The sequence below is a fragment of the Pseudophryne corroboree genome, chromosome 2, assembly GCF_028390025.1.
Source record: "Pseudophryne corroboree isolate aPseCor3 chromosome 2, aPseCor3.hap2, whole genome shotgun sequence".
NCBI classification, from domain to species: Eukaryota; Metazoa; Chordata; class Amphibia; order Anura; family Myobatrachidae; genus Pseudophryne; species Pseudophryne corroboree.
The window spans coordinates 914,548,586-914,565,220 of NC_086445.1; the positions used below are offsets into that span (position 1 = coordinate 914,548,586).

The following is a 16,635-nucleotide window of genomic DNA, read 5'->3' on the forward strand; positions in this document are numbered from 1 at the left end:
ATAAGAAGGAGAGGAGTAAGAACTATACTCGTGGTTCCGGATTGGCCAAGAAGGACTTGGTACCCGGAACTTCAAGAGATGCTCACGGACGAACCGTGGCCTCTACCTCTAAGAAAGGACCTGCTACTGCAGGGGCCTTGTCTGTTCCAAGACTTACCGCGGCTGCGTTTGACGGCATGGCGGTTGAACGCCGGATCCTGAGGGAAAAAGGCATTCCAGAAGAAGTCATCCCTACTCTGGTCAAAGCCAGGAAGGACGTAACCGCAAAACATTATCACCGCATTTGGCGTAAATATGTTGCGTGGTGTGAGGCCAAGAAGGCCCCTACAGAGGAATTTCAACTGGGTCGTTTCCTTCATTTCCTGCAAACAGGACTGTCTATGGGCCTAAAATTAGGGTCCATTAAGGTTCAAATTTCGGCCCTGTCGATTTTCTTCCAGAAAGAACTGGCTTCAGTACCTGAAGTTCAGACATTTGTAAAAGGGGTGCTGCACATACAGCCTCCTTTTGTGCCTCCAGTGGCACCTTGGGATCTCAATGTTGTGTTGAGTTTTCTAAAGTCACATTGGTTTGAACCACTTTCCACTGTGGACTTAAAATATCTCACATGGAAGGTGTCGATGCTGTTAGCCTTGGCTTCAGCCAGGCGTGTGTCAGAATTGGCGGCTTTATCATATAAAAGCCCTTACTTAATTTTTCATTCTGACAGGGCGGAATTGAGGACTCGTCCTCAATTTCTACCTAAGGTGGTTTCTGCATTTCACATGAACCAACCTATTGTGGTACCTGCGGCTACCAGGGACTTAGAGGACTCTAAGTTGCTTGACGTTGTCAGGGCCTTGAAAATATATGTTTCCAGGACGGCTGGAGTCAGAAAATCTGACTCGCTGTTTATCCTGTATGCACCCAACAAGCTGGGTGCTCCTGCTTCAAAGCAGACGATTGCTCGTTGGATTTGTAGTACAATTCAGCTTGCACATTCTGTGGCAGGATTGCCACAGCCAAAATCAGTAAAAGCCCATTCCACAAGGAAAGTGGGCTCATCTTGGGCGGCTGCCCGAGGGGTCTCGGCTTTACAACTTTGCCGAGCAGCTACTTGGTCAGGGGCAAACACGTTTGCTAAATTCTACAAATTTGATACCCTGGCTGAGGAGGACCTGGAGTTCTCTCATTCGGTGCTGCAGAGTCATCCGCACTCTCCCGCCCGTTTGGGAGCTTTGGTATAATCCCCATGGTCCTTACGGAGTCCCAGCATCCACTAGGACGTCAGAGAAAATAAGATTTAACTTACCGATAAATCTATTTCTCGTAGTCCGTAGTGGATGCTGGGCGCCCATCCCTAGTGCGGATTGTCTGCAATACTTGTATATAGTTATTGTTACAAAAATTCGGGTTATTATTGTTGTGAGCCATCTTTTCAGAGGCTCCTTTGCGTTTATCATACTGTTAACTGGGTTCAGATCACAAGTTGTACGGTGTGATTGGTGTGGCTGGTATGAGTCTTACCCGGGATTCAATATCCTTCCTTATTATGTACGCTCGTCCGGGCACAGTATCCTAACTGAGGCTTGGAGGAGGGTCATAGGGGGAGGAGCCAGTGCACACCACCTGATCCTTAAGCTTTTATTTTGTGCCCTGTCTCCTGCGGAGCCGCTATTCCCCATGGTCCTTACGGAGTCCCAGCATCCACTACGGACTACGAGAAATAGATTTATCGGTAAGTAAAATCTTATTTTCTTTCGCAATGAGTCTGAATACGGTAGATCTGTTTAAACGTGATTCAGTAATATGTTCTCCGACATACTTGAAATGTAGCTGATGTGCTCATATTGCTTATTATACTAATGTATAACATGTGACTGACTGCTAGTGTGATTGCTGACTTTACTTTATTGTCAGTTTTGTCTAATCCGATCCTCAGTGCTGGTGCTTAAGTAGCGTCGGATTGTATGTCACTTTAAAAAGCTTAAAGTGATTTCAGTCACAAATTGTGTAATACACTGTGGAAGTGTTGATTATTTATCATGTCCTAAGAACGGCAAAGGTGAGGAAGATACACTCACAGCAACACCAACAATCATATCATGTTTGTCTTGCAAAGCTGGGTTATCCTCTCAGGATCTGGTTCAGGGTGGTTTGTTTTAGCTTTCACCAGGAATGGTTTGTTTTAGCTTTCCCCAGGGGTTCTTGACAAATACAAGGCAGATTCAGATGCAGGTTGATCCCCTTGGGCTATGTTTGCACAGACTTTATCCAGTATAGCTGAACGGATAATTTCTCCAACTCCTGTACCATGTTTAGGTTACACGATTAACCCTTACATTCAGCTTCCCACCTGTAGTGTTTCACTTCCAGCAGCAGCCTCTTAAAAGAAACAGGCTGATAAGCCGGTGGTAAGTAAATCTTCATCCTCACAGGCTACACATGGTTCAGATGAGGATTCATTGGAAGATGAAAGCTCAATTAATTCTACTTCGGCATACGAAGAGGAGGAGGAAGGTCTCAGCTCAGTGGATATAGCGGAGTTAATTAAAGCAATGAAATGCATTCTATCCTTAGAGGATTCAGCAGAGCCTGTGTTAAAAACCAAGGCAACTGTGTTTAAACATCCCAAAACAGTTAAGGTTGAGTTTCCAGGGTCAGATCAGCTGACGGAAATCATGAAAGAGGCTTGGGCTACACCTAATAAGAAGTTTAGAATTCCTAAGAAATGGAATTCAATTATCCTCTTCCAGCTGGGGATTGTTTAAAAAGGGAGGTGGCTCCTAAAGTAGATACGCATGTGATTCGATTAGTGCGAAAATCTACATTACCTTTGCCTTCAACATCATTAAATGATGTCACGGATAGGAGAGTGGATGGTTTTCTAAAAACCTTTTTTTCCTGTCTGGGGCAGTCATAAGGCAAACCATGGCTTCAGCTTGGATGGCAAAGGCAGTGGCTGCCTGGGCTGAGGCATTGGAGGGGGATTTTTCAATAGCATCTAGAGAGCAAAAATCCCATATAGCACATATAAAACAGGCTGCAATATTCTCGGAAGAAGCAGCATTGGATATTGGTACTATTGCCTCCAGGGCATAAGCTTCAACAATGCTCGCAGAGCAGTTTGGCTACGTACGTGGAAAACTGATTCAGAATCTAAGAAGGTTTTGGAATCTTTTGACCTTTTCTAGAGATATTCTTTTTGGTGAAGAATTGACAGATATTTTGGAGTCAGAAGCAGACTCCAAAAAGGTCAAGTTTCCTTCCACATACAATTTCAAACCTAAAGTTCCGGCTTTTCGGTCTCAAGGAAAAGCTAAAGGTAAAAGTGATAGCAGGCAGTCCCAATACAAGAAGTCTGGTATGACTAAAAAGCATTGGGCTACCAGAGGACTGATTGGTAAAACCGATAATAAGCCATCAGCCTGATGATACGGGCCTCCACTTGGGGGACCCCAGGGTGGGGAGCCGACTTCTTCAGTTTGCACAGATCTGGCAGCAGTCTACAACAGATGCCTGGGTGAAGGAAGCGGTATCTCTAGGTTATGCTTTTGCCTTCAAGATGTACTCTCCTCGAAGGTTTTTTTTGTACCAGTCCGTCTCGGGTAGAGATGAAGGCCAGGGCTTTGCAAGAGGCAGTTCAGAAATTGCTTAGTCAGGAGTAGTCATTCCAGTTCCTCCTGCACGAGGACAGGGTTTTTACTCCAACCTGTTTTTAGTTTAGAAGCTAAATGGGTCATTTCAGCCCATTCTCAAGCTCAAAGTGCTGAACAAATACATTTGGGTACCTCGGTTTCACATGGAGACTTTACGTTCCATCATTTTGGCCATGGAGCCAGGGGATTATATGGTATCCCTTGATATATAGGATGCTTGTCTACATGTTCCTATAGCACTGTCCCATCAGTGCTATCTCAGGTTTGCTATCCTCCAACAGCATTTTCAGTTCCAGGCCCTACCTTTTGGGTTAGCCACAGCCCCAGGAGTATTTACCAAGATTATGGTGGTAATGGCAGCTTATCTCCGCCAGCAGGTGATAAGAATTTTTCCGTACATCGATGATCTTTTAAATCCTGGCACAGTCACAGGAATTGCTCATATGTCATCTGCAACAAACAATAACATGTCTGCAGAAGCACGGGTGGCTCATAAATTGGACAAAATCGTCTCTGGTTCAATCACAGCGGATGACTCACTTGGAGGCTGTACTGGATTCAAGTCTTCAGAGAGTAATGTTACCCCTGAACAAGATATCCAGGGTTCAGCCAAGGGTTCAGGACTTGCTTCACAGTCAAAAGGTATCCATGCTTGCAGCAATGCGTGTGATGGGTTTGATGGTGTCAACATTCGACATGGTGGAGTATGCACAATTCCATTTGAGGCCTCTGCAGCGTCTGATTCTTGCCAAATGGAATGGGTTGCATCAGATGATAAAAACACAGACTATGGTTCTTACGATAGAAGTAAGAAGGTCATTAGCCTGGTGGCTACAGACATCCCATCTGGACAAGAGGAGAGACCCTTTTGGATATCAGAGTGAGAAATTCTGACGACAGATGCCAGTCGCCAGGGCTGGGGAGCAGTGTCAGGAAGGTTGTGTTTCCAGGGGCAACGGACCAAGGAAGAAGGTTGCCTGCCAATAAATATATTGGAACTTCGGGTCATATACATGGCACTGATTCAGGCACAGAATATTCTTCGGGGAAAACCAGTCCAGATCCGCTTGAACAATGCGACTGCAGTAGCGTACCTCAACCATCAGGGAGGGACTAGAAGCCGAAAAGCGATGAAGGAGGTAAGTCACATACTAAAGTGGGCAGAACGTTATCATCCAGCCTTGTCCGCAGTGTTCGTTCCGGGAGTCCTAAACTGTGAAGCGGACTGTCTCAGTCGACATGCTCAGTCAACGGGCTCTACACTCGGACGTCTTCCTGACTCTAGTAGACTAGACAAGTGGGGGTTGCCAGAGATAGATCTCATGGCATCCTGTCTGAACAACAAAGTGCTCGCATATGGGTCAAGAACAAAGGATCCCAGAGCGATCTTTGTGGATGCCCTGTCGGTGAGATGGGACTTTCATCTGGCTTATGTGTTTCCTCCAATCACCCTATTTCTCAGCGTGGTGAGAAAGATAAAGCAAGGGAAAGGTGCCGTGATACTAATAGCTCTGGCTTGGCCCAGAAGGCATTGGTACACAGATCTGCAGAGAACGTACATGGATGCTCCACTTCTGCTCCCTCAACGTCCAGATCTACTGATGCAGGGTCCTTGTTATCACAGACATCTGGATCGACTGTCTTTGACGACATGGCTCTTAAATCCTCTATCCTGAAGTCAAGAGGATTCTCACAACAGGTAATTCAAACTATGTTCAGAGCAAGGAAACCTTCCTCAGCTCGCATTTATCACCGAATATGGCAAACCTATATTCATTGGTGCAGTGAACGGAAAATGGACCCTAGGTCTTTCAGAGTTTCCAGGGTCTTAGCATTCCTTCAGGCAGGAATGGATAAAGGTTTGAAGGTGGTTTCCTTGAGAGTGCAAGTGTCGGCATTGACTGTATGGTTCCAAAAGAAAATTGCCAATTTACAGGATGTGCATACTTTTTTCCAGGGAATGCTGCGCATTCAACCTCCTTTTGTTCCTACAGTGCCTTGGGACTTAAATCTAGTCCTGAAAGCCCTTCAAGTTGCCCCATTTGTATCTTCCAAAGGTGGTGTCTAAATTCCACCTTAATGAAGAAATTGTAGTCCCAGCTGTTCAGGTACCGGGCCTTTCTGCGGTAGATGCATCGCTGGACGTGGTCCGTGCATTAAGGATCTGCGTGGATCGTACCAGTGCCATCAGAAAGACAGATTCTCTCTTCAATCTCTACGGATTTGACAAGAGAGGATGGCCTGCTGATAAGCAGACACTGGCAAGATGGCTTCGGATGACTACTTCAGAAGCATATTCTCAAGCTGAACTCCCTGTTCCGGCTAATGACACTACTCGTAAGGTCGGTCCTTCATGGGCAGCACAACGCAGTGCTTCAGCAGAACAGATCTATAAGGCAGCCACATGGTCTTCTATTAACACATTCATTAGACATTATGCCATGGATACCTTTGCCTCTCATGACATTGAATTAGGGCGAAGGATTCTCCTGTCCAATCAGGAGCGTCCCCACCACTAAATTGCTTTCGGAAATCCCATTGTTATCCTGTGAATAACCTGTGAACCCTGCCGGAGAAATATACGTTATGGTAAGAACTTACCGTTGATAACGTGATTTACCTGAGCCAGGAGGCGGGATATATGGACGGGCCTGTTGCATTCTGGGAGGCCAGAAAGCTTTGACCGATTGGTGCAAATCTGCTGTCGCTTCATTATATCCCATTGTTATCCTGTGGATCCTGTGGATTTAGGAGAAATACCATTATCAACGGTAAGTTCTTACCATAATATATATTTTTCTTTATTAATAGCTGTTCTGGTTAGATCTGCGTTCTCAGTGTTTGCAGACAGATATAAGAAACACCTACTGCAGCTCTTTTATAAATGAGGTTGTTTAGTACAGATATGCTGTATGAATCTGGTAATTTGGCCAGGATTGGTGTTATATAGAAGGAAACTTTGAATATAAACTTGGCTTTTACAGTAGGTTATGCTAATTTATACAAAGAGAATCTTGAGCTATTGTCAGTTTTGTATAGAAATCACCAGGATCCCCCTTAGTTTGTCTACATTAGCAGTAATGCACAATTTAAGTACAAAGTTCTCCTTTGAGAGTAACTTCCAAGGTCACTGTCTGCATCTTCGCTGAATGTCTGGCATAGAACGGCTTCAGCTTTTGCCCTCTTTATACTTGTGCTGAGCTTCTAGCGTTTACTCTGCCACCTCTAGCTCCAATATTTTCCACCTCATAGCTTGCAAACTCTAAGTCTACCTTACTCATTTAATAGAGAGGGCAGCTATCTCATAATTTTTCAATCCATATCTAATTGATCCTGGTCTGTCTCTCAGGCAATCTGTCGATCTCTGTCTCTGGAGTGGTCTGCCGCTCCCTTCCTGTGTACTCCTCCCTCTCCATAAACCTTTCGTTGTATAAAGAAGTCTTCTTTCTTACTGTTGATTTAATTGCAGCAAATATACCCTCTGAGCGTGCAGGCTCCCATGTGACCTAGCTGCACCAAATGTCTTTTTCACTCAAAGTGTGCGTCTTTTCACATAATGAAAACAAAAAGAAGCCACAAAACTATATTGCTAGCTTACACTGATCAATTTGACGGAGTCTGAATCTCTGTAAATAGGGCTCCAAGCGAGAGGAATCGGCTTTTCCTTACGCCAGGTATAGTTGTGCTTCATCTACGACTTTGTACATATATGAAAAAATAATACTCAGGCTAGCATCTCTGGTACACTTTCTGTGATTTGGCTAAGACACGAAGTTTAAAGAAAATGATGGTAGGCTACTCCTCCTAGAGCATATCCGTCACGCCAGGCGTCTTGCCCCATATGGCGTACCAACACCCATTAAGTGAGAATACATCTCTATACCTATCTCTCATATCGGATTACGATTACTGTCAATGGATAATGGGCTGTTTATTGCTGTTTCGCAACAATACAGTAAACTACCAATCATCATGATTTACCATTTAAAGTTCACAAAGGCACTGCTACTGATACTCTGCTGCCTTGGTGTTACTGGCACAGGTCGGTAAGAGTTAATTTACCACTTTGCCGAACCAGTCTGATGGGATCTGCACATGTGTGACCTGGCTAGCAGATCCCACTTGTGTGCAGCGGAACTGAAAAACTAGACATGCAAATCTTTTCTCCAGCAGGGACTCCAGTTTGGTGATAGGGCTACTCATTATCAAATGGACTCCTATCTTATTATGATAAATGTACCCCACTGCCCCTCTCTCTCTCTTTCCTTGTTTCATGCGCTCTCTTTGCCTCGTGCACTCTCTCTGTGTGCCATACTCTTGCTCTATCTGCCTCTCTTTCAGCCTCCCTTTCTTTCTCTCCTACACCCTCTCTCTCTTTCTCTCCCACTCTCTCTCCCCCCCCTACCTCTCTCTATACTTCCCTCTTTCTTTCTGTCTTTTTTCTTTCTCTTCCTCTATATGCCCACCTCTCCCTTTCTGTCTGTCTGCCTCCCCCCTCCCTGTCTCTGCTTCCCTCCCTTCTTCTGCCTGCCTCCCCCTCCATCTCACTCTCTCACCCCCCATCTCTCTCTCACCCCCATCCCCTTCTATTTGTATCTGTCTCCATCCCCTGTACCTTCCTGTGTGTCTTGCTCTACCTGTGCCTCTCATGCTTTCTCTGTTCACTTGTCCTCTTTCTCTTTCTTTCTCTTTCTTTCTCATTCTCTCTCTCCCCCCCCCCCCCCCCCCCCCATAATTTTCTCTGCCTCTTCCTTTTCTACTGTGCATCTTCCTCTCCTTTCTGTCTGTTCCCCTCTCCACTTCTTTTTTTTTTTCTCCCACCCTCTCTCCATCATTATCAAACAAAAGAGAGGGAGGAGAGGGAGGGGGTGGGTGGGTGGGGCGTTTCCACTTACCCAAAACACTCAATAGCAGTAGTACATGATACAGCTTTGTGGTCCCAACATGCAGAATAAGGGACAGAATGGAGCTGCTGCACATGCCTAGTGGCAGTACCTTCCCCTATCTAGTCTGCTGAAGTATTACATACACTGCACTTTGTATGAGGTAGACAATAGATTTTTACCTGCTATATATGCCCTAATTCATAAGCTGACCACACTAATTTTAATATTTGGAACCCCCCTTTTAGAAATCCTGCATTTGCCCCTGTCCATCTCCCTCTATGTATCTCCAATACTTGTGTATGTGCCGACAGCGGCATCCCGACACGCAGAATCCTAACACTTGCTAGGTAAGTATTGTAACCCGTCTCCCCTACCCTAACACTCCGAACCTGCAGCCTAAAGGCCCATACACACTTGCCGATAAAATGAGCAACGTCGCTCATTTTCCCCCTCCCTGAGCGACGTCGCACATTTTATCGGCAAGTGTGTATGCCGCCAGCGGCGACCGATGCGCGGCCCTGCTGGTCGGCAACGATCGTCGCTGTCGGCAGTGCACGCATGCTCTATCTGGACGGTCGTCCAGGAGCTGCATGCACGGCCGGCAGAGGCGTGACGTCACTGAGCAATATGAGCGGTCATATTACTCAGTGTGTACAGGCGGCCGCCAACTGGTCGGCCCTGGAGGGGGAAACACTAGACGACGTCGCTCACAGAGCGACATCGTCTAATGTGTACGGACCTTAACTCTAACAACCCTAACCGCCGCCCATCATCCCCGACACCCCAACTCTCTCCCCCCTACACCTCTGCAGCCAGCGTTCCGGCGCCGGTCTTCTGGCCATTGTCAGGATTCCAATTGCCAGCATCCCGAACGTCAGTATGCGAACGCATTCCATCTCCTACCTACTGTAGCTCTGTTGCTATCTCTGTCTATTTTTGTCTGTCACCCAAGTTAACAAATTCAAATGTTATGTATCTGCACATCCTGTACATATGTGGAAACTGTGCTTTACTGTTAATTAAATCACATATATATTAGTGCCATATAAATTAAATGTATAATATGATTTGTAGACATCCACGGTTACTTCTTTTTTTCTGTACTAACTGCATCTTCTTTAGAAAGCTTTTAGGTGCAAAACATTTAGTGATGTGAACTGCTATAGAAATTGTTCTTAAATTCTGAGTGCAAAATTAAAGATAGACGTTAAGAAAGAAAATTCACGGCAAAGCAATTCATTTAACTGTTTATATTTAACTAGGATGTTAAAGTTAAGAACGTTAATGAGATGTCTATTATTTCTGACCTGATGAAAAGGAGAGGTTAGCTCCCGAAAGCTTGTTCGAAGAAAATGCAGACAGTCCATTAAAAAGTATCATAAACCACAAATGTGGTGGAACAGCATCCTTCCCTAGACTGAACATGATGCTACATTAAATTATAAACCGAATATTTCCTGACTACACTTGTTTTTTGGGGGTTGTTTTATTTTTTTATAACTAGTTAAACAAATATTATGAGATCTAACAGAGTTAAGGTCCATACACACTTAACGATATAATGAGCGACGTCGCTCATTTTCCCCCTCCTTGAGCGACGTCGCTCATTATATCGTTAAGTGTGTATGCCGCCAGCGACGACCGATGCGCGGCCCCGCGGGTCGGCAACGATCGTCGCTGTCGGTAGGGCATGCATGAAGGATGTGGACTGTCGTCCACGACCTTCATGCAGGGCTGGCGGGGGCGTGACGTCACTGAGCGATATGAGCGGTCATATCGCTCAGTGCGTACAGGCGGCCGCCGACCGGCCGGCCCGGGAGGGGGAAACGTTAGACGATGTCGCTCACAGAGCGACATCGTCTAATGTGTATGGGCCTTTAGATCTCATAATATTTAACCCTGTCAGCCAGGGGTGTAGCTACTGTGGCTCCGGTGGAGCACGAGCTGCGGGGCGCCAAAAAATGTAGAGCGTGCAGGGTCAGATTTGGGGCAGATCTGGCAGGGTAAGATTTGGGGCATTATTTTCATTCAGAGAGAGGCATTGGGAGATTATCAGGTCTGTAGGGGGGGTCACATTTGGAGCTTTATTTTCATTGGGGGATTGTGAGGTCAGGTCAGTTGGGGCATCTCTATAGTGTTTTTAATTTATTTGAACATCTACTTCCATAGTGGCTGTACCATGGTGTAATTTGTATAAGGGGCTCAACCATAGTGTAACAAGTATAAGGGGCTCTACTCTGTGGCATAATGTGTATAAGGGGTACTACTGTGCAGTGTAATGTGAATTGGTACTATTCTGTGGCCATGCACCTTCCCAATGAAGCAATTATTTTTTATTATTAGTTATTTATATAGTGCGCACGTATTCCGCAGCGCTTTACAGAGAATATTTTGCCGTTCACATCAGTCCCTGCCCCATGGGAGCTTACAATCTATATTTCTTCACACACACACACGGTTAATTTTTGTTGGGAGCCACTTAACCTACTGGTATATTTTTGTATTGTGGAAGGAAAGCGGAGTACCCGGAGGAAACGTATGCAAGCACAGGGAGAATATACAAACTCCACACAGTTAGGGCCATGGTGGAACTCGAACCCATGACCCCAGTGCTGTGAGGTAGTAATGCTAACCATTACACCGTCCATACTGCCATGCCCCTATATTGTTGCAAGCCTTCAGCACGCACTGCCCCTAATTTAAACATGTGGGGCACTCAAAGGAAACTTTTGCCCTCAGGTTCTCAAGGTCTAGGACCGGCCCTGTCACCAAATTAGGATTTTTAAATATTGTTTAAATGTAACATGCCACCACATGTTGGCCAGGCCCCCAATTCAGTACGGGAGAGGGGGTTGACAAAATATACCCTTGCTCCGGGCACCATGACACCTAGCTACACCTCTGCTTTCAGGAATTAGAGCCTGTGGACTCATGGTTGATCTGCCCTTTTTCCGGTTCTCTGAAGGATACAAGCCTGACACTAATGTTTGTATTGTCTTGTCACAAGAATACTTGACCAAGTAATTTTTTTTTAACAGCGGCAAGCCCCTGCTTCACCATCAGAGCATTTAACCAGCTCTCATTATCAAACAACAAAATTGTTTTCTCATTCTTTGCAGGTGGGTGCAGGTGGCTTGCCCAAGACTCTCCATAGATTGGGGGACCGCCTTCCCTAAGCCTCTCCTTACTCCTTATGAGGTGAGTCTCTGTTACAGCTTGTTGCTGCACTGCCAACCTTTTGGTAATTGGCTACAAAATAAAAGCATTATAAGGAAATGAGTTGAATCATATCTGTTTTCAGCTATTGTTTTGGGAAGTAATGTTTATCAGCCTAGTTTTAACTTGGTAGGGATCTTTATGGTACACACTTTAAAATATGGTGCCGTTAAAGGGGACAATAGACCTTTGGGGCAGAACTGAGTTGGGTTTTTGTACGTGGGTGTTAATTTTGCATGTTAAATGTACATTATTGAAGTCTTATGAACATAATTAAAGTAATGTCAAGAAATATGAGTGAATGGACCAATACAGCAACTTTCTAACATACCTTGCTTCAATTTCGCTAATTCCTGCAGCATTCACGAACATTCATGTAATGAATGTCTGTGGGAGTGGCTTGTGAGTGTGTAGAACACTATGTGGCGTTCAGACTTTAAACACTTTTGTTAAAGTGAGGATAAGGTGGGTGGTCATCATGGATACCCAGAAAAGTGCATTTATTACCCAAACTCACCCTAGCACCAAGTTATGTGCCTGCTGATGAGTTATGTCTCCTGTTAGAGCCTTAGTGGTTTCCTATCCCTATGGGATCAGAAGCTGCATTTATATAATAGGCCTAGGCTATGGTCGACAATGCTGAATGTGTCAACTGTAACCACAATGCAGAGTTTCTGCTGAGAATATTTAAGTGGTGTCGTTATGTCATTTTATATGGAAGTGACCACTAATTCATCGTGTGGGTTTTCTAGGCCTCTGTTGCTCTCAAGGAAGCAGAATGGCAGAATACCTATCCCATGGACTTCTACTCAAACCAGTCTCTGGGTCCTTGGACTGTGAACCATGAGTCTCACCGGCCGTCCCGTGTCTCTGCCAGGCAAACAAAGGTGAATTCTGGTGCCAGGAACAGTTTTCTGAACTCAGTGAATACATTATAGTGTCTGAGCTCTGTCTCGCTTCTCTGTGCTGGCCTGTATCTTCTTTGCAGTCATGTTCTAATTCAACATCTCTTCCATCTACTATCGCAACCTTTATGCATCCACATTTTAATCTTATTGTATTCCTTTTATTGTATATAAACGCTCTTCATATCTGTCTTTAGGTTACGTTTTGATATAAATTTTTGTTGTTGATAATCTGACAAGGTGAATGTGTGCTCCAAACATTCTCCTTGATTTCTGTGTAGCAATTGCACCACCTAGTGGTGAGAGACGTGCTTACTGCCATTAGTCAGATTTTGTGACATTGCATTGTAAATGTACTCAAGGGAGATTAAGTCTGAAGCATGCACTTGGGCTCAAACATGGATAGTCTCTGTATCAGATCTAACATTGCTCACTAAGTGCTGAAGCAGCTCTAACACGCATACAGATACAGTAGTGTATTGTATAACAGAAGGTCATTTACAATGAAAGTTAGACACTGTATAAAGTGAACAGCAATCTGTGGAGAGCTGAAGAACCTACATTTTCTCTCACATAGAGGAGTGCATTCCTAATGGATGTGCGGGAGCCTTGAGCCTGTAGGAGGCTGTACACAGAGAGGGTAGAGGTCAGTGAAAGATGGAGGAGATAACCAGGCGTCTTCTGCTTGGAGCCAGTTAATGCTGCCCATTTATCATTTCCCCTAACACAGTTGTTGTGCCATTTTAAGGTCTTTAAGTAGCTTTTTATATTGCTGTCTCCCTGCCCTTGTGCTATTTAATCAACAATAATGGGACTACTACACAATTAGGGATTGTTACAGATTGTACAGGGGAAGAAAGGATGACTTCATGAAATGAGAATCAGTGGATATCGGGTAATAGCTTCCAGAGCTCTAATGTACATGGATTTACATTAGTGGCATATCCACGTTGCTCATTTACCATAAAGGTATAGGATAGGGTATATACAGACGGCACAGTGCAGCTTCCGCACAGAGCTTCAGGGGGGATGGTATATAAATAGTAACACAATTGCAGGGTATGTTATGAATTATATGGTAATATGTCCAAACTCAGGGGGAGTTACAGAAACGTACTGAGAAGTTGACTTTACTGCCTCCCAGTGTATTACTTTTATGTGTAAATATATCAAATATTCTTAGTTTGCGCTAACATTATCCTTTGTTTGTGATGGATGTGTTGCACCAATCTCAGGGTTATCACAAGGGCTTTTCCTCTAAATACTCTTACTTTCCAACAGTAATACTTTGGTTGCGTCCCTCACCCCCGTATTCAATCGCCTTTAATTACTGCCACTTATTTGGCCATTCTGAAGGTGACACTATTATTGGGAAGGGAGGAGATCTAGAGAAAGTTTAAAACCCATTTAATATTAGGAGAGTACGGATGGTGTAATGGTTAGCATTACTGCCTCCCAACACTGAGGTCATGGGTTCAATTCCCACCGTGGCGGAGTTGGTATATTCTCCCTGTGCTCGCATGGGTTTCCACCGGGTACTCCGGTTTCCTCCCACAGTCTAAAAATATACTGGTAGGTTAACTGGCTTCCGGCAAAAAACGATCAGGCACACTGACATGCGGGGGGACGCCCAGCACAGGGCTAGTCCGCCCCGCATGTCAGGCCCTCCTACCCCCCCTGCGCAGAAGTACAAAAGCATCGCACAGCGGTGATGCTTTTGCACTGCAGGAGTAGCTCCTGGCCATCACAGCTTTTGTATGCTGGCCGGGAGCTACTCATCGCTGCCCGGGTCGCAGCGGCTACGTGTGACGTCACGCAGCCACTGCGGCCCGCCCCCTGCACGGTCCAGCCACGCCTGCGTTGGCCGGACCACGCCCACAAAATGGAGGCCAAATGCCGTCGTCCCGCCCAGCGACCGCCCCTGCCTGTCAATCAGGCAGAGGCGATCGCTAGGCAACGGCAGCCGTCAGCTGTCAGCCATGCGCAGGCGCACTGTGGCGCCGTTGCATGTGCACTTCTGACCTGATCGCTGCGATGAACGGCAGCGTGCGATCAGGTCAGAATGACCCCCTGTGTTCGCCATGCTCCTGTTCTGTTGCTGGCTATAGTAACATAAGCACAGTCTGCAGAGTGCAGGCTTTCTGCCTTACTGCCTGCTAAGAGCCAGTCAGCTGCTACTCTGCTTATTCATTATTGTACAAATCTGAAATTGCTGCAGCTAGTCACTGTGCACATACAGGAGGTCACGGACTGTGCTTATGCCTTGCTGCCCACTGTGGACATAGGTCACGGACTGTGCCCATGCCTTGCTACCCACTATGGACATACACACACAAAAGTGGTAAACATGTACAAATATAGTACTGCACATATGTATCACGTGGACACTCTTATAGCATCCCTCATTTAAAAGTGTTCTTCAGCGGGTATGCGTATTCAGAGTATTTATAAAGTGTAATAGTTGTTGTACAGTATTTAATAAGTTGTGTAGTCCACAAGAGTTACTTGCACAATGCATTACTAGCATTGTGATCCTTATCACACACTCAGAGCCTGATTCCTATTTGCACAGAATTGCGTCGCTCCAGGAAAGCGGCTGTGCAATTCCGTACACATAAAATGCAAATGCAGCAGGAGGCGGCTGTAGGAGATAGGCACCTGCATGTATCTATGAGATCCGAGTGCTGCATCTGTGAAAGCAGCCTCGGATCACCATCGCAACCATTGGTCGCAACGCGCTATGGAAGCTTACTCAGACTGGCCGTCGGATTTGAATAGATGAGTCCAGGAGGTCTGCATACACTGGGCCCGGCCCAGCTACAAAGCGGAGGCGAGACATTCTTGTTTTGTGTGCTGGTTGTTGCGCCGCCCTCCAAATGCACAGACTACCAACCATTGGATTTGCGTACAAATCCACATCAGGCCCTCAGTGGACACTCTATTAAGCACTCATGCTCGTTAATGGAAATATCTAATCTGTCTAATCTTTCAGCATTAACTCCATGCATAAAAGCACGAAGACATGACAAAGGGTGTTCAATTGTTGTTCAAACCAAACCCTAGAATGGAGGAGAAATGTGATCTAAGTGACTTTGGGGTCTATTCATGAAACGGTGAAAAGTGTGGCGAAGTGAGCTAGTGGAGAAGTTGCCCAGGGCAACCAATCACCACTGAAGTGACATTTATAGTTTGCATACTATACAATTGTACGGAACAGCTGATTGGTTGCCATGGGCAACTTCTCTACAGGCTCACTTCTCCACTCTCACTGCTTCGTGAATAGACCCCTTAGACCTGTAGCATGATTGTTGGTACTGGAAGAGATGGTTTGAGTATCTCAGAAGCTGCTGGTCTCCTGGGATTTTAACACACAAAAGTTTCTAGAGTTTACAGCGAACAGTGTGCAAAACATTCAATATTCAGTGAGCAGCAGCTCTGTGGGCAAAAATGCCTAGTTAAGTAGGTTAGAGGACAATGGCCAAACTGGTTGAAGATGACTGTAAATCATATAAACTTACCCTACAACAGCAGTGTGCAGAAGAGAATCTCTGAATGCACACTATTACTCAAGGATTTGGTGAAATCCATGCTTGAGTGTAGAGTCACCTGTTCTCAAGCATGACTGTCCTTAACCACTTGTATGGCATGGTCGTATCAGATGCAACCACACCAGGCTGAGCTTTCCCTGACATGGTCGCATCTGATGCGACCAGTCAGAAAGCTCACTTTGCAGCAGCAGGAAGCAAAGCGTCCTGCAATTGCTGCTCTCACAGGGACCTCCGGGCCCTCTGCTTCCTAGTTCTCCTAGCAACTCTGATAAATTGCCCCTTTTACCCATGACAGCAACGAGTGATGTGTGCAGACAGCCTATCACACACCTTATATACCCACCAAGCCAGCGCACGACATGTGACATACTTCATGGGCTACACGCTGCTTGACGTTAAATGTGGTCATAATAATGTGATTCGACTGTGTGTGTGTGTATGT

General features: G+C 45.5%; 1 protein-coding gene across 2 annotated transcripts in view; it reads left to right on the plus strand.

Moving 5' to 3' along the window:
* Positions 1-16,635, plus strand: part of DPH1 (diphthamide biosynthesis 1) — a 552,655-nt gene that overhangs the window by 519,425 nt on the left and 16,595 nt on the right. For both annotated transcript variants that reach the window (XM_063956121.1, XM_063956120.1), the window contains 2 exons: positions 11,644-11,722; positions 12,493-12,627. In XM_063956121.1, the coding sequence (XP_063812191.1) occupies positions 11,644-11,722; positions 12,493-12,627 (214 nt within the window). The remainder of the gene's footprint in view (positions 1-11,643; positions 11,723-12,492; positions 12,628-16,635) is intronic.